Here is a 27,477-nt window from a genome sequence, read left to right on the forward strand (position 1 = left end):
GCAAATCTTAGACTGGGTTTTGCCTTTTTTAAACCAGCCTATGCGTGCTGAACTTCTGTTCCATTACAAGCATAGACTGATTCTGTGTGCTGAACTTCTGGTCTGTTACGGGTATAGACCTGTTTCTGATCACTTATACCAGTAAACGTGTAATGTCTGTACCTGGCCCTAGATTACACACACAGAGCAACATTCACAGAACATTATGGCTGTGTCCACACATGGTATGGGTGTTTGGTTCCCTGGGGACAACTAGCAGTGGTGAACCTTACACTACCACTACTTGTCCCCAGGGAACGTGCATGCCATTCACACTCTGGTGTGTGGGAAGTTACCCCAGGGGCAATAGGGAAGGCTGGGACAGGCACTGGGGTGGCTCCAGCAGCCTTACCTGGGGTCCTCGGGCCCTCTCAGGGCTGCAGCAGCAGCAATTCTGATGCGCGGAGCCTGGCTGGCAGCTGCAGCACGGCTTTGGGTGGCCTGGCTCTGCTTTTGAGTGGTGTTTGTGTGCTGCTCCTCTTTTTTCTCTGCAGGCTTTTTGACCCCTGGATATCCAAGGATCAAAGAAAAAAAAAAACATGCTGCTCCCTTGCAGTGCAGAGAACACCTGAACATTCAGTATGTGGCACTGCAGACATGTCTGCCGTACCACACAGCCACATTTGTCTGGACATGGCCAGCGAGTACAAACCTGACCACTGAAAAAGGCTGTGGAAACTTTCTGCTGGAAATTCATGGTCATAGACTATTTTTTTCACAGGACCCTGCCTCATTTAGTACCCAGGATAGATGTCACTCACTTTATTAGCTGCTAGTCAGTATTACATCCTAGCCTCATTACTCGTTGAGCCTCCAGGTCTTATTTACTATGCACTAATCCAACCCTGCTCTGACAACAGCATTAGAAATTTATGTACAGGCTTTTTTATGGAACTCTTCATTAGTATCTAGTGCTTATAACCGTTAAGTTCATTTATCTTCACAACACTTCATGAGTTGAGGGGGCGGTATTATTGCAGGTTATGGATGGGGAACTGAGGCGCAACAAAGATTTAGGTCAGAAGATTCCGCTAATGGTGGTTGTCCACTTCAAGGCATCTTCAACTTGATTTACGTTCACAATACAGCTCCGATTGACTTCAGCCATATCTATTGGTGCTCAGCACTTCTGCAGATCAAATCCAGGTAGGCTAGGCCTCCAGAAAAGGACGAGAACACATTTAGAGTCAGGTTGTATTCTACTTATTAAGCCTGTAAGTGGACTTAGGTGACTAAGTGCAATTCTATTCCATGCTGCTCTAATCCCTGAGAAGCAGGTAATTGAAAAGATGGGTGGATCCTCCTCCTCTGCAGTGGTTTTTCCTGACTTGGTATTGGGGTGCAGCACCTGGGGCCATTGTCCTGTGGGATCAGGCTCCTGAAGTCCAAGGAGCAAGGACTCTGTGACATCTGTACATGCCAATGAAGCAGATCAGCTGTGCTAGGACACATCTTGGTACAGCTGATCCTGTTCTAAAGACAGTGTCTGTTTATAGCCTAACTAAATCCACTTAGGCACGTAGGAAGTGGAGGAGAATCTGGCCCTACTGTTCACCTTTGATTTAAAGTTTGGGTTAAGTGACTTGCTCAGCATCACACCAGCTCTACAGCAGGGCCAAATGTAAAGCAGAATTCCCATCAGCAGCATTTAACTGCTTCAATTACATCATGTTCCTTTTTCCTCTTGTAGTTCCCTCTCTCATTTGCTACTCTTCCAGCTTCTGTACTGAATTAGGCAGGGGTCCTACAAACAACAGTGTCCTTTGTTACATAGGCCTGATTCATCTGCAGAGCATGTCTTTTCTGGACATTGACTGAAGCAAAATATAGTACAAAATATAATATGTGATCTCATTTTATAGAATCATAGAAAATTAGGGTTGGAAGGGACTTCAGGAGGTTATCTAGTCCAACCCCCTGCTCAAAGCAGGACCATCCCTAACTAGATCATTCCAGCCAGGGCTTTCTTGGGCCAGGCTTTAAAAACCTCCAAGGATGGAGATGCCAATACCATTCCAGTGTTTCACCTCCCGCCAAGTGAGACTGTTTTACAGACTGTTTTAGCAGGGTTAGAATGTAGTTTTAGGGGTGACATCCCAACAAATATCTAGAGGCCAGGATTTTTTATAATAGGTTTTAATGGACCAGCTGTATAGTTGAGAGATCCACTGGGCAAGCTTTCAGGCATCAGGAAAGATACCCGTTGCCTGAAAGTTTGTCCAATAGCTCTCCCAACTATGCAGTTGGTCCAGTAAGAGATATCTTGAAAAGTCTTGCCTGCAGACTGTTTTGTAACGCATTTTACAAGGTGACCAAACTGAGGCTTGTGCAAACAACGTGAATTCTGGCATGTATTAACTTTTCAGTACTTGTCTCTCCTATCTGAACATTGCTATTTTATTTGAGGTTTCTGTTAGTTAATATTCCAGATTTTTTTAAAAAGGAAAATAAAAATTCCAGATTTTGGCACTCTCTTGATGTCCTTTTGATCCAACAGTAGGATTGTTTAGGTTGAGAACACAGATATCTGCCACTTGAGCTGATGTACTAACTGGTGAGGATGGCATGCGCACAGTCTGGTCAGCACTAAGTGCTGTTATGAGGGAATGGAGCAGTGTGTTAGCCGTATAGATGAGCAGTCTTGTCTGTACTTGGACATATGAGAAGCTGGGGCATTTTTTGTGACGACAGATTTTCTAAGATTTTAGCAGCTAAAATCTTTTAGTCTGAGAAGTCTGTATCAAGCTTGTTCAAGGCTGTTACACTGACACAAATATGGATAGAATTAAAAAGTCATATCCCTGACACACCTGTGCTGCTAAATTACAAATAGAGTGCAAAGGTAGTGATGCAGTTTAAAAACATTGCTGGAGCTTTGTTTTGTTTTGTTCTTTTTTTAATGGGCCCCTGGCCTCTTTCTCAGAAACATCTGTACTGATGTGGCTTAAAAATTCTGTTCAAAAATTTAACATGAAAAGCGTACATTTTGCTAAAAAAGGAAACTGAACACGGTGTTAAAATGGGAAGTGCCACACACCCTTAACAATAGACAGTGTTACCATTCATGTATAACAAATGAGAGTGTATCAGCTGCAGTAACAAGATGAATAAAAGGAAGCCAATAGCCACAGGAATAACATAGACAGCCTTACTGTAATCAAATCAAATAGTATTACAAACTTGAATACTAAACTGAGGTTTTTATCAGCCCCAGACAGAAACCTTATGCTGGTAAGGTCTGAAATTATAAGTACAGTTTACTTCCTTTTAATATAAACAGTGTTACACACATCTGGCCTTGATTAAAGTAAGTGGCGTGTCTGAATAGGCAATGTTACTAGCCTGGTGTGGAGCATTTTTAACAGATATATCAACCTGCTCCAGGAGTGTGGGCAGAATGTGATGAGAGAAAGCTACTGTTTTGTCTCCCCCCACACCTCAGTCTGTGACCCCCTTCTTTTTTACATAAACAGCGTTAAAATCCAGCATGAGAAAAAAACTACATTAATGCTTCTGTGCTGCTTTTAATCTTTGGCGCACTTTGGAAACATTAAGGTGTGAATGATTTAATCCCTCTGAGTTAAGCAGGAAGAAAAGGCTGTTTTAGTATGGTCATGAACTGACGTATTCCCTTAACACATATGCACTGTACAAAACATTATGCTTTACAAAAAACAATGTTAACTTCTAAAAGTCATTAACTCCTATTGATTCCTACATGGATTAGGCATTTTAATATTTTTTTCAGCTTTCAGTGACTGGTTATCAGCTTTTCCAGATACAAAGTCTGAATTCTCTGGTTTCAGATCAGGTAAAAGATCCTGACTATAAATCCATAGAAATGAATTGGTTCCAAAGTTCTTGTTTGAAATATATGGAAATCCATTTTAGTAACCGCTTGAATTATGACATGTCACTGCTTATTTTAAAAGAAGATAAAACAATATTGAGGTGTGTGGGACATGTTTGGAGGAAGATAACTCTGGCCTCAAAAGCAGCCTGGAGTCTATAGGAATACATCAAAATGCAAAACAGGGAGAGCTCCCTTTCCATTACACTGCCTCAGTATATTGCTCAGCTCTCCAAACAACTGGATTTGTGCTGGATTAAGGGAAAGCCGGTTTCTGGACATCTGAATCTGAATTTGTCAGGTCTAATTGCACAGCATGGAAACTACATCCTGGGAACCACTGTAAAATCAAATACATGTTGGAAAAGAAGGCCAACTCGTACTGTGCATAACAGATGGAAGCAGGAGCATATATGTGTTAAAAAGAATTGGCAACAGTCTGGAACATCCTCTTTAATAATGTAGTAAGCCTGCAGATAGACAGTAATTCAGATGTTCAGACTGGGACTTCTACCAACATGACATACTCACGCCACAGTTACCTGCATAGTCATCCCATCTGCTACAATGACATGGTACCCTGCTCACACCTCATTTGGCTCAGGGGGCGCCAAGCAAATGTAGGTGTAGATGGAAAATACCATAACTGCAATCACTTACTACAGCTCCCTTTTTTGTGAGAGCACCAAAGCACTGGCTTGAGAGTCCTTTTATCTTTTGTTGCAAACAATGGAAGAAAGGAAGGTACCAAAGTCAAAAGGAAGAAGTGAAGTTCATAGATGGCAGGATTGAAGTTGACAGAGTTATTATCAGCTGGTGCTAGTGAGCAGCATACCCATATCCATCTGAGGGCTGTCCAGCTTGTATGAAGCCTATGAGGGCTTAGCTTGTGTTTCCCCAGCCTACTGGTCCGGGAACTGTTCCCTCCACTGCCTCCCCTGCCATCTTTCTGCTGCTGCTGTTTGGGTCTTTGGGCTTGCACTCCCCACCACCAGCTTTTGCTTCCTGCTTCCACCCCTGGTAGGGGAACACCCTTCAGGGCCCAGGGAATCTGTGTTCTGGGTACTTGGGGGGCCAGGGTGTTCCCTAATACGGCATGGTGCAATGCAGCATGGAGGCCTGGGAGATATCTGCTGTGCAGCATGTGGTTTGCAGATGTTTGTGGCCTGGGGGCATGCAGAAGTTGGACCCTGCCCCAGCTGAAGGAAAGGTCCAAGACATGTAAGGTAGTTACTGATAGGGAGAAACATGCTATTAAATTGTATTCCATTAAGCAAAATCAAGAGGAAAAAATACACCTGAAAGTGCTGATATTATATAATTATTGATAGTAAGGCTTTTTTTTCAGTGCTTTCTGTCTTCTCACTTTGATCCTTTTTGAAACAGGACATTATTGATTGTTGACAATACATAGCTTGCTACACTGATGCAAATAGACCATATTTTCACACCTGGATGCATAATCTTAAGCATTTATACCCTTACTTTGATCGCCAGATATCTGGCCTAAGTTTTATAAGGTGTTAAACATCTATGACACCCCCCACACACACACTGACCTCCTTGCAAATTGGACCATATAATTTGATTATTATTGGTTATTAGCTGCTAGATTATTTGAAATGTACTCATTTCAGTATAGAAAGGTGGCTATCATTAACACTGGGTGTCTTTGGAAAAGGAACAGTTTCATTTTGTTTTTCTTACTACAATGGCAAAGAAATAATGGATAATTGGGTGTGTCTGCATGAGACATTTAACTTCGCATTCGCATAGTTTACTGTGAAGTAAGCATGTGCATCTACATGTGCACATGCTTACTTTCCAGTAAACGTCCCTAATCCTGAGTAAATTTGCCAGCTGCAAATGAAAGTAGCAGATTTACTCAGGATTAGTAATGGCGCCATAGTACTCATGTAGATCATAGTTTCTCAACCTGTGGTACGTGTACTCCTGGGGGTATGCAAAACACAGGCAGGGGATATGTGGGTACCCCAACACTCTCTCTCTTGCCCTCTTTTCCTCTCTCTCTCTCTCACCCTCAAAACTATGGCAAAAAGTTTGGTGCAATTAAAAAAATTAAATTCCCCAGTAATAATTTGGTGTTCAGCCCTCCTCGCTTTGGCCAGCATCACCTCTAGCCCAGGTACATGCTTGAGTTGTGCACCCCTGGTGCAAAAGGTGGCAACCCTACCCACACCAGGTCAGACATCTGTCATATCACGGCCTTATATACACAGCCCTTCTTCTAACATATGGCACACATTAGTCTGCAAATATAAAATCCCCTGGAAAATTGAATGTTGGGGTACTTATTAAAATTTTCAGAAGTTAGGGGGTACTTGCTACTTAAAAGGTTGAGAAACACTCAGGTAGGTGACAGATTGGGAGTAAAATTGGCTCCCAGTCAGCCATCTGGTAGGAGGTAGGAGATAGCTCCCTGCCCATGGGAGCTGGCTGCTGCCAGGATGGGCTCTGCTGCAGGAGCCCAGATGACGACTATGTCCCCCTGCCCTGGAAGCAGGAAGCTCCAAGCGCCCTGCTCCCAGATCGTGACTGGGGAGTGGGGCGGGGAGACCCTTATGTGCCAGCCTGAATCCCATAATGATGAGTCTCAGGCCAGGAGATAAGGGTCTCCCAGGCCATACCTCATTCATGACTGTGGAGCAGGCTCTGGGAGCTCCCTGCTGGCAGAGGCAGGGGCAAGGGCAGGGGATCCTGTTCCCCACCCAGCTCTGTGAGCATGGAGTGGGGGAGGGAAATGCAGTATGTCTAAAGAAAATAAGATTTCTGTAAAAAAAAAAAACCTTTGTAGGTTAATAATTATCAACGTAGATAACGAAATTAAAAAAACCAAATTAAATAACATTATTTAATGTTACAATTTCTGTTTACAGTTGCTTAGGAATTTATTTAAAACATAGCAGGTAATTTATTATGGAATAATATATCTTTCTGGATAAAATATTCTGTATTTGAATTGAATATTTTGATTAATTTGTATACAGAAAAATCATACTCCTTCATATAAAAGTGTATTAGATTTTTGGACGATAGATGTCACTGTTCAGTCACACAATGGAACGCTGAAATAGCCTTGTGTTCACGTAGTGACCTTTCCACACTATTTTCAGATCAAATCATTTTCTAGCATATAATAAATCATTATCACTTCTGCATCCTTTAGGCCCTCAATTGTGTCTACATTTCTTAATGGCCATAGAATGTCTGAATGCAGTATGCATAGTATGGGGAGTGGGATCTGTCCTTACCAATGCTGTATAGTCACTGTAACACAGGCAACAAAAATCTGTTTTGTAACAGTTAGAGTTTTCTAATAGGCCTAGGACAGCATCTAACAACTCTGGATTTTTGGTAAGTTCTTAAAATAAATATTTCCATTTAACTGATAGTTAGAACAAATAAGTCTGCTACATAAGGCCTTCAAGAATTGCATACAACTGTATTTTTTATGTTTGTAGTTCTGGTACCCTGAAAACTCTAATGTTTCTATCTCCAAATTTGTTATAAGGTTGACAATCACTGTGTTAATCTGAGCACCTAGTTCATCTCCTTTATGTTAAAAATCAGTCTGCCAAGCATTTTCTCAAAGGCCTTGTTCCCATCTGTGAACTGAACTAGGACAGTGATTGAACGGAGTGAAATGAGCTCATTCAACACATGCTTCAACACATCCACCCCATCCATACTGAACTGAGTTTGTCTCAAGTCCGCCACCAGCACCGTCCATATCATGCCAGTTGTTTACCCCTCATGATACCTATCTCATAATTCAGAAATCAAGCAATATAAGATGATAGTAGGAAGGCTAGTTTGATTATATCCGTATTTTTTTGTCCAACTTGGTCCTAAATTGGTTCAGTTTTAACCCAGTATTAAATCCATAAAGGCACCTTAAACTGCTATTTAATCATTTCTAGCCCATTTGGTTTATTCTGAAATGCTGACACAACAGCTACATTTGAAACCTGGCTGGGGATTTTCACACTTGCTTCTTTCAGGCACCCAGATCTGCTACGTCCTAGCTGGAAAACTTCAGCCAAAGAGATTTCCAGGTGTGCCAAGGCTTTTCTTTTTTAATTTCTCTAGTTAAAGAATCCTTTTCACCATCAGATCTAAAGTTGCTGACCTTACAACACCTCTTACCCCTACCCATCTGAGAAAAAAGGGACCCAAATTTGAAGGCCTAGTTCACAGTGTAAAATAAAGCACAGCCAGTAGACTGCTGGGTGACCTGATTAATCAAAATGTTTCTGAATTATTAACGGCATCATGGAGTGTAACAACAATAGGAGAGAGCAGTAATAGGATTGAATGGAAGGAGTGTGACCTGGCAGATGGAGCAGGGGATTATGACAGGCTTCAGAAACTCTTGAGTTGTGGTTCTGATTCAGCCACAGCTTTTCAGTATAAGACAGTGCAAGAAACTTGGGATCAGGACTCTGATCTCACTCCCATACTACTGCACTCTGCTCCACTCCCCTGCAGTGTACTTGTACTGGTTTATACCAGTGTCTAATTCATCTGTTTCTTAATTACATGCTGCCCCAGTTCTGCCATGAGCACTGAGTGTCATAATGCTTTCCCACTTCCCTCAGGGATTACTTGTTTCAGTCTTTGTTGCCAAAGCATGCACAGCTCTGTAGATGACACTTACTATAGACACATTCAGTATCATTATCAACTTTACCTTTCTGTAACTGGCTTTTTGATCCGTGTTGCCATCCTTGGGAGTGGCAGATTTGAAAACTGTTTCTAAAGCTCTATAAATGTTTCTTTATTCTGTGCAGAAACCCTGAGGTGAAATGCAGACCACTACTGCAGTCCATGTGCATGGTCTTTCTTTTCCAGAAGTTTGAAATGTTTCAGTGAATGAAGATGTCATCTTTTTAAAAACCTAAAAATAACAGTTGTTTATTTCTGGTGGCTAAGGATAAATTTTTACCTATGAGGAGGTCATCTTCTTATGATCAAAGCCAGAAAACATGTGCCATTGCTTCTTGAGTCCCATTAGCTCAGAGGTCAGTGTCTTACATGGTCCAAGCACCACAAGGATGTAAACTTCTGCAAAGGTGGGAGTGCCGGATGCATGCACATGCTAGAATTCCCATGTACCTCCTTGACTCAGATTAATACCCGAGTGAACTAATGATATAATTAGACTCAATAATGCATCATGTATTTGTAGGCTTCTGATTCTTTTTTTTGTTTCCCCAGGTTATCAATGCAGTTGCCTCTCTCAATACACGGGAAGAAACTGTGAATCGGAAATTACAGCCTGTTTTCCAAATCCATGTCGAAATGGAGGGTCATGTGATCCCATAGGCAATGCCTTCATTTGCAACTGCAAAAGTGGGCTAACAGGAGTAACGTAAGTGAGCTTATTCCAGAGTGTGAATGTAGGGTCTGAATTATCTTAATAATAGGGCTTTCTGTACAGGATATATGGTACTCCAAGCCAGTGGTACGTAAAACCATATGACCAATGCAGGTGGCTTACTCAAAGCCCTGGTTAACACACCCAAGAAACCTGCAAGGTCAAGGTTTTAAAAATGGGTATCCCATAAAGCAAGTGGAAGGTGATGTTTTTGAAAATCGGGTCACCCTGATTAGCAAGTCCCTGCCCCCCCACTGACTTAGGAGCCTACGTTAATGCTGTGGAAACAAACCCCTATAATCAGCCTCTCAGTTTTCTGCTTTTATCACCCATCTCTTCTGTTTTTTGTTAACCTCTTTGCTTACCAGTTTTCTTCTGTGTTTCAAATTCTAGTTTCCAGTTTTCTGCCCTCTCTAATATTTACATATCCTGTTGCCAGTCCTACATAATGTTATCAAATCATTATTACCCACTCTTTACACTTATTAGTCCGTATAATTTGGTTTAATATCCTACAGGAGAATCCAAAACACCTGCAGAAAAGTAAGCATCTTTCACTGCATTTTGTGTCCCTGATTCCACACTTAGTTGTTCCATTTTTTTTCTTTTTTTCTTTTTTTTTTTTGGTGGGGGGGTGTAACTTACTAAAATCAATAGTTGCACCAACATAATACATGTCCTCTTATATCAGAGCTTTTTCCTGAAGAGAAGAATTAAACAAGTATCTTCCCTGTATATTTTCTTGTCACTTACATAAAAAGCAGTGGAATTATTTTCTACTTCTGGAAGGTTTTAAATGTCATAATGTGGCTGGATAATAATATGATCATTTGTCAAGAGTTGACAGGGTATAAAACACAACTGCTATCTTGACAACTTAAGTAATTAATCATGGGCTGTGTTGTTTGCTAATTATTTGTATCCACAACTTGCTCTTTTAAGGTGTGAAGAAGATATCAATGAATGTGAGAGAGAGGAATGTGAAAATGGTGGCTCCTGTGTCAACATTTTTGGTTCATTTCTATGTAATTGCACTCCTGGGTATGTGGGACAGTATTGTGGGCTTAGGCCTGTTGTGGTACCCAACATCCAAGCCGGACACTCCTATGTTGGAAAGGAAGAGCTCATAGGAATATCAGTGGTTCTTTTTGTCATCTTTGTGTTGATCGTCTTGTTTATAGTTTTCCGCAAGAAAGTATTCAGGAAAAACTATTCACGTAACAACATCACCCTGGTGCAGGACCCAGCTACTGCTGCCCTGCTCAACAAGAGCAATGGGATCCAGTTCAAAAACATAAGGAACAGTGGGGACAGTAGGAATATCTACCAGGAGGTTGGGCCGCCTCAAGTTCCTGTGAGGCCAATGGCCTACACGCCTTGCTTCCAGAGTGACTCGCGGAACAACTTGGACAAGATAGTTGATGGACTTGGAGTTGAGCATCAGGAGATGACAACTTTTCACCCAGAATCTCCTCGAATATTAACAGCAAGGCGGGGTGTGGTGGTGTGTAGTGTGGCTCCCAATCTGCCAGCCGTGTCTCCCTGTCGATCAGATTGTGACTCCATCAGGAAGAGTACCTGGGATGCTGGGACTGAAAGTGAGTAGTGTGGTAGACAGCACATGATGTGTAGTGTTTCCTTTCTTTTCTGTCTCATGCAATAAGAGCTCTTATCAGTGCAGCTCAAGGTTGGCAGAATGAACCAGCCTGTGCTATGAGGTTAATGTTTTACAAGGTTGATGAAAAACCCTTAATGAAGCTTGTTTAAAGCAATGGGATTAATGCACTTGTACTTGTTACATTTGGTTTATTTCTGATGGAATGTAATTAGGATCAGTCTGGGTATACACATGCTGTACTTCAATACATCATAGTATGACTAACCACTGGGCCAGAGAGACTCAGTAGGGTGATTGGCTTGAGAGCTCTTGTTACATGATTCTGTCCAAGCATGTTTCTATGGCAAAGGTACATTTTAGGAGACATTGTATATACATTTCTGAAATCTAAGTTCTCTCGTACCTTGAACAATCAGCCTCCCAAAAGAAAATTAGTACTATATTGGGCAACACACTTAAAAAGATTTTTGCAAGAAACGATCTTCTACAAGCAGGTGAATTGATTGGTAAATATTTTCTCTTGCTTATATTTGTGAAACAAGTCAGAACTGCTCCTAGACCCATATTTTCAGCCTGTCACCTTCACATCAACAGTAAACTTTAAACTGTTCATACCATCTGTTACCATTATTGTTGAGTCTTTTGGACTTCCCAGCACTTCTTCCCTTTTCACTGACGGCAAGATATATTTTCCATTCTGGTATGATTTATTGTAGACATAAGGACATGACCCATGCTATCATAGCAGGAAGTACCAATTTTTAGGGAACTATATATTAGGGCCCTGTGTTCCTTGCAAATTAGGGTTTACATTACAGCATGGGTCTTAGAGGTGTTTTTGTGATCATGTCTATTGTTCATCTTAGGATAGGGACAAGCTTTTAACTACTTTAAAAGGGGAAGGAGAGCTGCCATCTGGGATGGTGCAATGCATGCTAGAATTTATCTGGTACATCTGCATGAGCCTTTAGTGATACAGGTTAGCTGTACCACCTTAACTTTGACCCTGAGCAAATCAAGTTCAAAGTGGAGCAGTTTTGCTACACTTGTATTGTTTCAGGATAATGAAAATATAACAGTTGTATTGGATCCATATCTTTTGATGGATATCAGTTTTACATCTGTCTATGCTCCACTCCCCCCCAACAATCATATCAATCTTTTTTCTGATACTCTTTAAAACTGTAGATGTTCACATTAAATAACCCCTCCCCCCCCTCACTCCCCTTCCTCCGTATAAAGGCGCCTGATTCTGTAACATTTAATTCCACCTGACTAGTTTCACTGTTCTGGAAATTATGAATTGAGAAAAAAGGGACCAACGCAGGTATTGCTTACCTCTGTATTACAGCCCTTGTGATGTCTCTGTGCAGCACAGGTTGCAGCTGAGGTCAGAAGTTTCATTGAATACATTTCTAAATCTATTTAACTGTAATTCTCAAACGTGGAGGTGTTGTGTTCAAACTGGGCTTCCTATTTCTGTGGCAGATAATCACATGCCCGGATAAAGGAGTCTCTTTCTTACCTTTAAATACAGCTTTGTTGACTGAAGAACACATCTAAATAGACTTTTCTATTTTATTCTATTCTGCACTGGTTGTTTTATCATACTTATATACCAGACTCAGATTCACAAAGGGATATAGAAACCTAACACCTTTTTTAAATCAATAGTGATTTAGGTGCCCAAACACTTCTGTGAATCTGGACATGAAAGCCTATAACAACATTTCTATGTTACTTCTTATGGTGGCCCAAATAATAAGTGATTGAGTATATATATATATTTGTGTGTTTAATTATATGTCTCAAGATGTAATCATTTTGTGACTTTAAGCATAGGGAGCGAGCATTTATACCATAATGTGTAGTTAAATTAGGTATTCTTGGCTAAAAATAGACAATTGCTTTGATTTGCACCAGAGTATCTTGGGGCACACCAAATCCAGACTTTACAGACAACCAAGCTCAATGCCCTGCATTAATTACCTGTGAATTATTTGAATTAACGCTTTGCCTTGGAACAACCATAGCTAATTTGACTTAATTGTCATTTAAACCTCATATGTACATGGCTGGACCGTGCACCTTTTGGTGAAGGTTACAGGACTGAGTCAGTATGTCTCCCACCAAGCCAGTTGTCTCTTTTTAGTCCTTCAGAACGGTGCAGGAAATAGAAGAAATTGTTAAGTGCTTGAAGCTCCTTCAATGAAAAGCAGTGTAAATACAAGGTATAATCTACTACTTACTAGGGGCAGAGCAATTAGGCTCTGCTGAAAAGGCCCAGGATGTGAATGAAAAGATTCTCATCAAATTCAATGGGCTTTGAATCTCCCTTTAGTGCGACTCAGCCCCTTGAAGGTGAATAGCAGAGATAAGTGTAACTGGATTGTATGAGCTGTTTATACCACCAGTTGTAGATCATAATTTTGTTTGGTGCAGGTGCCACCCTGCAGAATCCAATACAGTAGCTTCTTCAGGGCTTATGCTGTTATCAGCAATTTGAAAACTTCTTTACTACTAGTAAAGTGTTTCAGCCATCCAATATCTTTGTATTTTGATTGGCCATCCTCTTGACCAATGGATTTAGTCATTTCCTGGGTCAATAAATTATTTTATTCAGAAAAAACAAAAGAAAACCCCTACTTAATTGTAACATTTAAATGAGTGTGGTGGTATAAATGCACATTTCTACACAGTACCATTTTGCTTTGTTTTTGCTATCAATGAAGGTAAAGGGATTGATGAAGCTGAAGAAGTGACCTGTTTTGCAGGAAGTAATAAAGGCAGCAACTCTGAAGTTCAGTCTCTCAGCTCCTTCCAGTCAGATTCGGGCGATGATAATGGTAAGAAATGATTATAGCTTTACAATACTGGGAACAAGTGAGTGTTGGGGAAGTTGCTGACTTTTTTAACTATTCCTTCATAGAACCATAGATAAATAGGGAATGGCTCTCGGGAGTTCACATAGCCCAATCCCATGCTCGGTGTAGGATCATCCCTGTATAAACCATCCAAGAAAATGTTTGGCTAACCTGTACTCACCTTCCAATGATGTCAGTCTGTTCTGATGCTTGCCCTCATAAACAAAAGTTCTTCCTAATATCTACCATATTTCTTTGATTATGACTCGCGTGCTAAATTGAAATATTTCTTGTAAATGTAATATTTCTCACATTCAAATTTAAAAACGGCGTTCTACCCCTGTAAATGTGTATTTATTTAATTTGTTCTTAAATAAAGCATCATAAAAATAGGGAGTATTTTACATTTGAGGGGAGCCTTACCAAGGAATGTGGTAAGCATCTTGGGAATTTATCCAAAGTCCACCTACAGAGGCAGGATGGTAGATGATCCATTAAAGTCTGAGCAGAGAATTGGGGACCAGGAATAGAAATCCTCTCTCTGTGCTCCAAGCTGTTGTACCAAAGACCCACCTTTACAAGAATCTTCAAGATTTTGGGACCCAGGCAGGGCAACTTCCCCAAAATACCACAGTAATAAACTTGGATATAGGATTTTGATGACTACAGAAGCAGTGTTTTTCCTTCTTGGAGCAGGACTTTTCATTTTTCATGAGTCAGTTCAAAGAAAAACTTGGTGGGGGTTTTATTCAAAGTCTCATTCAAGTCCCCCAAGCCCCATTACCTTTCCGTACGCAGCAGTGAGCAACTTCTGATGACTTGGTCTAAGCTACTAATCTCAGCTAGATGAATGATAACACTCTCTTAAACCTCCCCTCCAAGAAAGTTTTTTGCTTGCCTACATACCCTAGATCATAATATTTTTATTTGACATGGACAGAATAATATATGAGCTAAGTGAGACCTACAAGGGCAGATCAAACTAGCAGTGGTCTGAGAAAAGGCAAGATGCTCCTGCCTAGCAGCAGTGATGGATGTTGTGGATGTCTTATTCATATCCACCAGCGAGATTATCACAAAGAAACTGCACACAGAATCTTCAAGAGCTCGTTAATGAACTGTCTGGACATTCATTCCCCAGCCATCTTGTGTAGCTCTTCCCAAGGTACTCTTAAATATTAGAAAGAGCACTTACAGTGAAGTGCACTCACAGTTCTTTTTGATTCAGTTGTGGCCTTTTTCCTCTGACAAGCAGCACAGACATTATTTCTAAGTCCATGAATGATTTTTTTCATGGAAAAAATGATTCTTCTCTTCATTATTATTTCTTTAGACTGTTTGCTTATTTCCTTGTATTACCCTGTCACACAAAATCACTTTTCATACCAACCAATTTTTAATTAGTACAAACACTGGCCTTCCAGGTATGTGGACCTGGTTCCATTTAACTCAATGACAAAACTCCTACAGAGAACAAGATTGCACTCTTTGTACCCATGCAGTTGTTGTGGAAGCAGTATTAAAATATGACTTTTAAAGATAAGACTTCTTGTTCAAGGTCTAAAGTCATCAAGTCTCTGATGCCCTCAAAGAAAATCAGGAAAACTATTAAGTCTTGTGAGTTATCCTGCAGTTGTTAGTACAGGTCAGCATGGATTGGCTCTTGTGAGTTTTTTCAGTGTAAAGACCCAAAAAATGAACACAGCCATAAACTGCCAAAGGCATACCAAATCTTAGAATCAGAAAAATGGGGCAGGAAGAGTCATCTGAAGGCCATCTAGCCCAACCCACTGCCGAAGGCAAGGTCATCCCTATCCAAACTACCCTGTACAAGTACTTGGGTTGCAGTTTCTTATCTACCTTATCTAAACTGAAGAAAGACTAGGGGGATGAGGGCTATCAGTGTCCTGCCACTGCAAAGATCATTAAAATACATCTAAGGGGTCCAAGGATGAGGACCTCAATGGAGAAAAGCAACCCCCCCCCCTCCCTAACAATCCATACCAATGTAACCATGAGGTAAAATTTCTTCCTGATCACCTTGGAGTTTTAATCCCAGCAGGAGCATTAACACACCCTGTCAAGTGCTTCTGAAGAAGAGGGAAAAAACCCTGACACCTGTAGCAACAGGAGGAGGAAAATAATTCCTTTCCAGCACCATGTGGCAACCAGCGAAGCCCAGAAGCATGAGGAGGACCAACCACCCTGCAACCTAGGGGCAAAAACATACCTCCATACGTCAGACTTCCTAACTAGAGATCTGAACTTCCTTTTCTGTATCCCCTTCATAAACACTTCCCTAAGCTGTTTAACCTTCCTTGTATAACTAAATCGGATGTGGTGTTCTGTCTTGTGTTCCTGCTGCTGAGTGTGGTCCTCTCTGTTATCCACATGGACATATTCATGCACATGCACACACACACGTTAGGTTGAAGGAACATCACCTGCTTGAACCTGCAAATGCCTCTTCACCTCATCATTCTACTCCACCTCCTGCTCCTGTGTTTCAAAGGCTACTAAAGGAATCAACCTGAACCCACACTACTGTTTAGCAAGCATTCGTCAAGGAGGGAGAAAAGGGTGACTGTCATCATAGTTCTTCCTTTGCAGGATGACCTTGACGTTACCTGCAGCCCTCAGTGTCGTCTTTTAGGTTTGGATAATGAAAACACCCAGGTTGTGTGATGGTAATTATTGAGGAGAGCAGCATGTTGTGACAGTTGTTAGTAAAACTAGGTAGCGTTTTTCATTTTGCAGTGACTCAGGAGACTTACTCAGCATCATGAAGTAAGCAAGCTTGTCTTGCTAGAGCTTTGAAGAACCCCTGCAAAAATACTATTCCAAACACAAGTCTTTCCTGCTTTTTCACAACAGAAGCACTACTACACGTGTCGGCAGTAGCCGTTCACTCAGCCATTCATCATTAGGAACCTTCTCTGGGCCTTCCATTGCCTTGGTGGGTTTTTCTCACCACTCTTATGTTTCCTTTGAATTGTTTTAAACAAGTCGATTTTTTTTCTCATGTCTATCTTAGTAATTTCTGATGTGTTAAAATTGTTCATCCCAATGTGCCCTGCTCAGAACTATTAGTGTTAATTTTTATCATCAACACAAGATGCAATGTCTTAAGATTTCTTATTAACCTGAAAGGGAAGAAGCTGCCTGCTTTCAGCAAAATAGCTTTGAGCTGACTTTAAAGGCAAGTTACAATTTCCTATGCAAATAATAAGAATGGGTGGGCTGAGGGAAACTTAAATGGAATGGCCCCTGACAGCAGGTTCTCCAAGGCCCTCAGTTGCTTCCAAAAAGCTAGAGCTGTTCTTGGATATGATACACCCTGAGTAAGGAGGGGGGAGATGGTTCCCTCCAGAGCAATGTGAAGAAGCTGAAAGCATAGCCTTTGCAAGCCAACAGAGTTGCCTCTCTTGACCATTCTCAGAACTTGACTCAGGTCCCCAGACTCACTGTCTGCCAAGAGGATGCATGGCTGCCCCTGATTTTTAGGGCGTTGTTTTTCACTTACCAGTTATGTGTGGCTCATGGGTGCCTGGTATGAACATGAGTCTTTCTTCAGGTTTTGCCTGTTTTCATTAGCAATAGAGTACAGAAGCCTTTATTCTGTCTTCAGCTTCTGTGGTCCAAATCTTGTGCTGGTCAACTGTGCAAGGGGGAAGCTGAGATTTTTTTAACAGGTTTACTTTAATCCTGTTGGTCACATGGAAGAATGCACTGAAGTGCTGCTCTGGAAAGACAACTCTCTATTTCTGGGGAAACAGAGGATTAAATAATGTCTAACAAGTCCTCTACTCTCTGTAATCCATGATGCATTAGCCAGGATGGGGCTGCATCCATGATGGTATCAGTAATATCAACACAGCTTGCAGATATGTGTTTATTTGGTTAACCTTAAATGCCTACTGCCAGGGTTGTGGATGTTGCCTTGGTTAACATGATATACCCCTGGTCCTTTGCTCCAAATTTAATGGCAGCCTCAAAAAGGTTAGCATATATTTTATTGTTGCTATTATTCTGTTTCCTCTATTTACTGCCTATCCATAATCAAAAATGAAAGGACTCAAACACCTTGATAATAGAGACTATTTTTGGCTCAGTAACAAGCCCATTTTCTCCATTTTTACATAAGCATTAAGTTGAGTCATAGTCATTCAGGATGGAAAAGACCACTCACACATGAAGGGCCTCATCCAGCACCCATTGTAGGTTGTAGGAACCCTCCCATTCTTTTCTGTGGGCTTTGGATCAGGCCTCAACTCCATGGTTGTAGCTCCTCAGTGTGGGGAAATGTGGGATATTAATCCATGTGATCTGACCTTTTACAACGGCTTGTTCTCAGATGATATCAAGTGCTATTTTCCTGAAGTTCAGATAAGCATCTTAACGGTGCTACTCTGAAACGCAGAATATTCTGGAGTCAGCTCATCCCTACATCCGAACCATCTCTGCAGTACCCTTTAGTCCTTTACCAACCAGAATCCAGACCAGTTACTTACTGGAAAATGTGTCTTTTGGCACAAGTGTTTGTTTAGAACCCACCAGAGATTTGCAAAAGCATTTTGTTTAACTGAGGTCAAAATTTGGGCTGAAACCACTAGACTGTGTCCTTTTAATTATAGAAACATTGCTGAATGTCCCTAAGGTGCTATCCTGAATAGTGTATACAGTAAATAAGTAAAACACTCCTTTTAGAAAATAGATTAAGATGAAGCCTTAACACCCTTTCAGATCAGCGCAATTGCCTAAAAGATAATGATCCCTTGGAACATGCAGCACTGCCTCTGGAGGCGTTTAAGTAAGAATTAATTAGAGATTAGTGTCAGGTAGACAAGATACTGCTTCAGTTAATTGAATCAGTTGGACAGTCCCCTTTGAATTTATGAGCTGATATCCATCATTGCATATGCCTTTTTGGAAGTTGTGGTTTGGAATTTATCACCGTTTGCCAATCCATTCTAAAAATCCATAGAGGATTATCTGGAATGAAATGTCCTGTGAACCACTACATAATTCATAAATGAGTTGGCAGCTTTTTTTTTTAATGTCAATTCTGTCTGTTTAAAAGAATTTATTGTGGTAACATAAAATGTGTGTTTTAAATACTAACCTAAAGCTGTCCTTCCCCTCCCTTTATTTTCTGCTCTCCCTCCCCTGCAAGCTTCCATAGTGACTGTCATACAGCTTGTCAACAATGTAGTTGACACTATAGAAAATGAAGGTATTTATTTTTTTCTTTATTATTCTGCCACTGCTTCCTTTTTTCTTTGTGAAACCTTACCGTAGAACCTCACTAATTTACACTGACCAGCAAACCCACTGCAAGTAATTTAGATTTCTAAATTAACAAGCTCACAGACAAACACGAGAAAATAAGAGCTAGAGTGATGTATTTGGCCTACACCAGGTGACATACAGCCCAAGGAAAGGTACATAGGGATTGATTCTGCTCTATTCAAGTCAGTAGGATATTTTTTTCATTGGCTTGAATGAAAGAAGGATCAAGTTCATAATGTAGCCAAATAGCTGCATCGAGCCTACATGAAGAAGGTGAGATAATGGGGAGTATGTATGGGAACTGTTCTACCCCTGATTGCATAGAGGCAGGAACTGGGGACTGTAGATTGGTAAAGACATGGCTAGTTTGTCCTAAAATAACACTGTGCCACTGTGTGTTATTCAGTAAATCACAAGCGTTATGACAACAGTATTGTGTGCCAGTCAGTCAGGGTAAGGCCTACAATCGCCCTTTGGCATTAATGTGAATGGAGCACTGGATTTGACTTGGGATACCTGAGCTGTAATCTCAGCTCTGCCACTGTCCCCTGGATGATTTTGGGCATTTCACTTCATCTCCTCATGCCTCAGTTACCCAGCCTGTCAAGACAGAGGTATTGTTACTGTATTTTCAGGGCAGTTCATTTCATCTTAATTGCTAGTGGCACTGGGATGTACTAATACTTTTGCTTGCTTATTTCCTGAGTTGTAAGGACATACCTTTCACAGTTGTCTCATTATGCAGTATCATTTAAAAACTAAAAACAATAAATATAAACAAAATAAAGCATTAAGTAACCAGTGTTAGCTCATCAAATAAACTTCACTCTGCAAAAAAGGAAAAAGGGAAAACCACCAGCATGGCACCCCAGCCACCTTGGACAGACGCTTAAGACCTCAGGCCTGTCCTACAAGTCAGTGGGACATATGGGTTATGCAAGTCAGCAAATTAGTGAGGTTCTACCAGAGAGTGAAAATATACAGCTCCTAAAGTACCCTGACCTAGGTACCATGTCTTTGGACTGACTGAAGACAGCTGGATTGATAGCATAATGCTGGTTACAAAAAGAGTGTGCACAATATTTGAATGTTCAGGGTCCTCGCAACCTGCAAGCCCCTTTCACCCTCCCCAGGCACACATCAGAGACCCGTTTTTGGCTACCATGCTATTAACTGATCGGGTTCCATCACCATGTAAACTGTACATTGTGCTTGGTGCTGAGTGACAGTTCTGTGCAGTAATAAGTGACAATAAATAGTCTGAAAGGTCTCCCACCCCATTTATCTCAGTCCTGGCTGGGTAACATAAATTTACAGATGTTAAGGCCATTAAACAACCATTATGATGATATAGTCTGCCATTCTGCAATAACGCAATCCAGAAGTGTTGCCCCATAGTTTCCTGCATGTAGCCCAGCACCTCGTGGTTGAATTAAAAAGTTTCTTTCAGATAACATAGCAACTTGTTCTCTTCCTCTGTTTAACACAAAACCTCCCCACACTGAAATGCCTTTCTCCCCAGCAGCTTGCACGGCAGAGCAGTTTGCAGCCCTTGGGGATGGAGTGGTGGGGCACAGATCCTTCAGTTTCTTAGCTGACAGTTGCATTAAATAGATTTGTACTCGGATCTATTAAAGTCCTTATGCTAGGCCCATCGTTGTGGTATCTGATTTGTTTGAAGCAGCCCTGAGAATGGCAGATTTGTATATTTCTGTTTCAAAGTGAATGAGAAAAATGGACTTAGTAGTTTTAAACCTCACAGCTCTTTGTACTAAGAATTCCAGCTCTGGTTTCATTTCATATCTATTCAAGAATGGCAAATAATTATGATGATGAGAGAAGAGGAATATGACTTACTGATACAAATGACACTGTAATTTATCCACTTATGCCTATATTTGACTGGTCCAGTTTATCTTGCACATTAAAATATAGAACAATTAAAAATGCTGCTTAAACAGCATAGAACCAGCTGAATTTTGGAAGTATGCATGCCATAAGAGTTTTATATTTTCACATGTAATCCTGTCCTGGTAACAAGCTTTGAATTACCAGTTTTTACTTTCCACTTTGTATCTGACAGTGTCTGTTATGGATCAAGGACAGAACTACAACAGAGGTGACTTTTCTGAGACACTTTTTGCCTGTTGGACTCTTCCAGGGAGGGGAGGGCACTGGTTTGGTTTCCTTGTTGTTGACATGCTTCATCTGTCTTCTCACTTACAAATGTTGTTGCGTCCAAGTTCTGCATGAGTGGTGCACTGAGTTTTGCCATCCAGTTCTTATTTCAGGGACCAGCTGAAGTTTTCAGTCTCTCAGTCATTCACTTTTTGTGTCTTTATACTTGCTTTTTTGAAAGGACAGGTGGGGGCATTAGGTGGGATCTTGTGAGCATGCTGGATGTATATTTTAATCCCGGTGGAAAATATTAATTTGCAAATGTATAGCATTTTGTTTCTTAGACTCATAATTTCTCATATAACTCACTAGCATCCTTCAATATGAAATGCCTTACACTGGTCATGTTTTGTTCTTTGAATGTTTTTGTTGGCATCGTGACATGATGTTGTTTCTCCTCCCTCTGGTCAGAGCATGGCTGACCAGTGTTAATGAGCTATAACGCATGCTGATTGCATTACATCTGCAGTGTACATTTGTTGTGACTATAAGAGTTTGCTCTTTAATCACAAAGGAGCATGCAATAGATTTTTGGTTTTCTTAGAAAGTTATACTCAGGGAGTCATTGTGGGTTTGTTTCCTGTTCCAGCTTATCATTGGGACACCTCTGATTGGATGCCAAATACTCGCTTATCTGACATTGAGGAAGTGCCCAATTACGAAACCACGGATGGAGGCTCAGTTCATCACGGCAGCACAAGAGAGCTGGAGACAGATTACTACCTTGGCGGCTATGATATTGACAGCGACTACCCGCCTCCTCACGAAGAGGAGTTTTTAAGTCAGGACCAGTTACCGCCCCCTCTCCCTGAGGATTATCCAGACCAATATGAAGCCCTTCCACCATCGCAGCCAGTTTCAATGGCCAGTACACTCAGCCCAGATTGCAGGCGACGGCCGCAGTTCCATCCTAGCCAATACCTCCCTCCTCATCAGTACCCCAATGAGACAGACACTTCTGGGTCTCAGACTGGGAATGAATTTAGTACTTTTGCTGTGGTCCCAGGTCAGAAAGCAGAAAACATTAGTGCAGGTAAGATGCCCTTATCATTGCAAAACTCTCTGGATGCCTCCTCATCCGATGTCTCAGCCAGCTGTGGCTTTGATGATTCTGAAGTGGCCATGAGTGACTATGAAAGCGTGGAGGAACTCAACCTGGACAATATTCACATTCCATTTGTGGAGACTCAGCAGCAGACACAAGTGTAAAAGAGACTTTTTTGTCATTTGGTCCAATTAACAGTATAAATATTGAGAAGAATTTTGCTAAAGATGTATCTATATATATTGGGCAAGGCAGAAAGGCAGTATAACTTACTATTAACTTGTTCAGAAATGATACTGTATGTGCAGATACAAAGAGACCAAGTGTGTTAAAAGTTATGCCACAAAATTGTTACTGACAATCCAGAGAGTATGTACCTTCTATTTATTATCCAGCATATACAGAGTTTGAGTGAGGGGTCACAATTTCATGTTTATGTTATCTTTCCCCTTTCTCCCCCAGTTTTGTGTAGTATTGTATTATTAAAAGTGTTACGGTGTTATAATCTCCCCATAGTATTAGTGAACAGGTAAGGATGTTTCCAACAGGTATTGCTGCATGACATTTTGTGTCAGGTGAAGAATAGGAGAAATTGATAATTTAGGCTTCTTTCTACCCTGACACAGCATAGACCTAAACAGAAACACTTCTGATGCTGTTAAAATAGCATTTAAAAGTCATAGAAGTCATAGAAAAGTGGGACTGGAAGGGATCTGCAGAGGTCCTCTAGTCCAACCCCATTTCTGAGGCCAAATCATCCCTATCCAGACCATCCCACATAAACCATAGTCTAAACTCTACATATGAGTGCCCTCATCCCTGACACAAGATAGACCTAACACCCTAACCTACCACAGGTAAAGCAGGAGAAACACAGCAGCCAATGTCCTGCTTCTATGAAAGGTTGTCAAATTATGCTCAAGAGGTCCTGGAAAGGGAGCCAAACCCTCAGAAAATCCCCATAGTCTATACCAATCTGACCATGGGGTAAAATTCCTTCCTGAGCCCAAATATGAGAATCGGTCTGACTCTTCACGGAGGGGCAAGACCCTCTAGGCAGGAACCTCCAGCTTTGCTCCTAGCGGGAGAATCATCAAACCCCAGTTGACGTCCTTAGCCTTAGCTGTAGGCATAGCTATGCCTAGATCATCCCCAACCAATGGCTGTCTAACCTCTGTTTGAACACCTCCAGTGATGAAGAGTCCACAACTTGCCTAGGCAGTATATTATACTGCCTCACTATTATCATAGTGAAGACTTTTTTTGGTTATTGAATCTAAATATACTTTGCTGCAACTTCAAGCCATTTTCCACATCCTTCTCTCTGCAGCAGCAAAGAAAAGGTGCTTTCCTTCTTCTTTATGGCTTCCCTTCAAGTATTTGAAGAGTGCTATCATGTCCCCTCTTAAACATCTTTTCCGCAAGCTCAAGATGTCTAGCTCCTTCAGCCCTTCCTCACGTGTCTTGCCTTTCAAGCCCTTGATCATCTTTGTTGCCCACCTCTAGACCCTCTCTAATTTCTCTTTTTAAAATGTGGAGCCCACAACCACATGCAGTACTCCAGATGAGATCTACCACTGGCAAGTAGAGCTGTACTATCACCTCTTGTGTCTTGTACCTAATGCTTCTGTTGATGCAACCCAAAATCACAGTGGCCTTTTGTGTGGCTACATCACACTGCAGACTCATATTGAGTCTGTGGTTTATCAAGACTCCCAAGTTCTTTTCCAGAGAGCTGCCATCCACCCAGGTGTCTCCCATTTTGTATTTGCTTTTTTTGATTATTCCTCCCAAGGTGCAACACTTTGCATTTGTCCACACTGAATTTCATCCTGTTAGTTCTAGCCCAAGTTTCCAATCTGTTGCGATCCTTCTGAATTGCGCTCACATCCTCCGACATGTTCACAGTCCTTCCCAGTTTCATGTCATCTTCAAACTTGCTGTAGAAGCTTTCTGTGCCAGCATCCAAATTGTTAATAAATGTGCTGAACAGCACCAGGCCCTGTAGCACTCTATTCAAAACCCCCTGCCATTCTGCCACAGACCCATTAATAATTACCCTTTGCTTATGGCTAGTGAGCCAGTTATCTATCCACCTTATAGACTTTTATCCAGCCCACAGTTTTCCAATTTGTTAATGAGAAGGTTGTGCAGGACCTTGCCAAAAGCCTTGCTGAAGTCCAGATACACAGTATCCACAGCATTCTCTTCAACATGTCAAAAATAAGTTACTGGTCATCTGTCCACAAATACTTACCTATAGTTTCATATATATGAGTGAAACTGTAGATAAGTATTTATGGACAGATGGCCAACTATTGATAGAATTTATTTCTAGCTTGTGTACATAGAGAGACACATATATATACTGTGCATATTTTACACCAATCTATCAGTCCTAAAACTTAATTTCAGGGCCTTAAATAGTGAAAATTTCCAAATATTGCAAAGTTAGACATGCTAACAGCTAGGCTCTGCCCTGTCGTACATGCATGCATCTCCTATTGAACTTGCATATGGAATGTGAACGTGCATTTGAGGATAGGCCTAAGCCCCAACTACCACATTGTGCTGATGTTATTTTTACCTTCTGTGCATTGGCAACAGATTTTAATGGCAGTAAGCATGCTATGGCGTTCCCATGAAACTGGTTGTAATTAATTTGCATACAGCATTCTGTCACTGTCTTAAGTTAGTAGGTCAGCTGCAACTGGAGAACATCCATCCCTAGAGTCTGTGGTGTAAGCCTTAGGTTATGTAAATTAACATATTCATTTGGAGCTGTGTTGATTTATAGTAGCTGAGAACTAGCTCTGTGTTCTTTGCTTAATGCCTGGGGTTTTCACTCTTCCAAACTTCCAGAGATACAGAGCGGAGTATGCTGCAGTAGAATATTGTAAGACAGTAAAACACCACACAATCAGGCTGGTTGGAGTAGAAGTCCTCAGGTATTTATTAGCCTGAGCAGTTTAAATGCAATCTGGGGATCTGTGATTTTCACTCATTGCAGTGAGAATACACAGATGCCCTTTGCCCAGTGCTGTGAAAATATTGTTTCGCCATCATTGCAAGCAGTTTTATAGCATTTGTGTGTCTCTATATTCTACAATGAATAGCATGTCTGCAGTTTCCATTGTCCTAGCTACTTCCTTCTACAGCAGAATCTGTCATTCTGAAGCTCTATTGAGTAAGTAGGTCATTATGGGCTTGGGGATGCTCTAGCAGTTTTCCTATTTCTGCTTCATCCTACTTTTGATCATACAGTGCAACTGGGTTGTTTCACTGCTTGTATTTTATGATGAGATATTCTTGGCTGAATTGAATTTTAGTCATAAGTTAGTCATTGGCCATTTCTTATCATAAATTGATATTTGTTCACATACTGCCCCCTGGGAAAACAGAAGAATGATTGTAGCTTGTAACACTTTTAATAAAACTGGATATCTACATTTTACAGCGTGCTTGGTGCCTCTATCCAATATTAGTAAGGGATTGGGAACACATGGTCTTTTGGATCAGATCACAATTCTTTATGAGAAAAAAAAATTAGTTACCATATGAAGAGGTACGTGAATAAAAGAGGTGGGCTTCTAGGCAACAGGATGTACTGCACATACAAGTATTATGAAGTACTTGCCCATATATAGTTTCTGTTCATTGAATTTATGATTGTTATTTGGTTGGTTTCCTCAAAGTAGACATGCTTCTGTAACAGTGATACGTTCTGAATGTGTTCATGCTATGTTTCAGTCCCCTTTCCTTCTCCCCCATCACCCCCATGGTATCACAAAAAGTATATTAGAAATCTGTATCACAAATTTCAAGGAAATTGAGGGATTTCCTGACAAACCATGGAATAGTTTAGCAAAGGCTGAGGCACAGATACAGTTACGCAGAATGACTGTACATTACTGGTAAAGTTTACAATGCAGAGAAACAGTTGCAAGGAATAAATTAAAATAACTAGGAACATTTAAGGATAGGGACATTTACGGTGTTTAAAAGAATAAAAAGCTGCAAGTTTAGCTAATGTGCAATAGTTTTAAGGCTGACATGAATTTTCAAGAATCGAATCCTCTTCGAGCGCATGGCTGTGGTATACATGGGGTTTGCTTCAGTTGAATGTGTTGTAGTACATTTTTAACTATTCTGCAGTTGATTCTGTATTAGCTCCCAACTAGTTACTAAACGGACCCACCATCTTTTTTCTGTTATGAAAGTTTTCAAGAGATGGATGTTTCCTTGCGATACTGATATCTAAAGTTATTTTCCTTACGAGGGCATATCAAAAGTGTCACAAGGGGTAATACAGCTGGGAGTGCAGCAGTTGCCAGACCAGAAAAGACCAAACTTGTTGCCTCCGTGACATCTTGTCAGTAGTGAGTTTCACAGATAAAATACATAAACCTTAAACATACACCGCTTCTTCTGTGTTTTACATTTTATTGCCATTTCATTTCATCAAGAACCTGTCCGTTAACATGTGGCACAGACGGATAAATCAGAGTACCTCTTTAACCTCCTCTGCTCCATTCGTCATGTTCTAAACCTCCGAATCTTCTCTCCAGGTGAAATAGAGCCAGTTGAATCAGTCTCTCCACAGTCAGAAACGCCTGAATGCTTAGCACCACTTCTGTTGCCTATTTTTCTTCTGCTTCTTTTTGACAAAGTGACCAAATGTGAAAGCAGTTCTCAAGGTGAGACTCCTATGCAGGATTGACAGCATGGAAGAAACATTCAATTCTTCTCTCTCCTCAATATGGCTCTGTATTTTATTGGGGTGTTTTCAATTATTGCTGTAGTTTGATGAATCCTAACATCCTCTGTGCTCTGCTGGGAGGCCATTAGTGCATGATAAAGGAATTGTTCCACCTAACATGCATTTCCTTGTCCAACGTATGAAGATTTTTTTTTGTTTTTGTTTCCGAGGTACCTAGTTGGGTCAGACATTTCTTGAAAATCCCTGCTACTTTTAACTATCATAAATGATTTGTGCCTGTATCACAAATCATAGTCCTGCAGGTGGCTCTATGACATCATATTTCCCTTCAGATTCAGCTGTGGGAGAGCTCTCACAGAAATGCTTTGAGCCTTTTTGCTTCTCAATGATATTCCACAGCAGAACCACATGGTTAAAGACACTCTTTGTTGTTGTTGGGTTGTTTGGGTTTTTTGCTAAAAAAAAAAAAAAAAAAA

At 40.9% G+C, this 27,477-nt stretch overlaps 1 protein-coding gene across 5 annotated transcripts in view; it reads left to right on the plus strand.

Moving 5' to 3' along the window:
• FAT3 (FAT atypical cadherin 3) overlaps positions 1-22,906 on the plus strand; it is a 745,318-nt gene extending 722,412 nt beyond the window's left edge. Inside the window, exons 23-28 of one of the 5 annotated variants that reach the window (XM_019524814.1) lie at positions 9,128-9,281; positions 10,230-10,885; positions 13,638-13,751; positions 18,943-19,002; positions 21,142-21,177; positions 21,826-22,906. In XM_019524814.1, coding sequence (XP_019380359.1) covers positions 9,128-9,281; positions 10,230-10,885; positions 13,638-13,751; positions 18,943-19,002; positions 21,142-21,177; positions 21,826-22,445 — 1,640 coding nt within the window. In that variant the 3' untranslated portion in view covers positions 22,446-22,906. The remainder of the gene's footprint in view (positions 1-9,127; positions 9,282-10,229; positions 10,886-13,637; positions 13,752-18,942; positions 19,003-21,141; positions 21,178-21,825) is intronic. The other 4 variants (XM_019524816.1, XM_019524817.1, XM_019524818.1 and 1 more) reach the window with 4 other exon arrangements.
• Positions 22,907-27,477: the final 4,571 nt, after the last annotated feature.

The sequence above is a fragment of the Gavialis gangeticus genome, unplaced genomic scaffold (assembly GCF_001723915.1).
Source record: "Gavialis gangeticus isolate Ggan-Ray unplaced genomic scaffold, GavGan_comp1, whole genome shotgun sequence".
NCBI lineage: Eukaryota > Metazoa > Chordata > Crocodylia > Gavialidae > Gavialis > Gavialis gangeticus.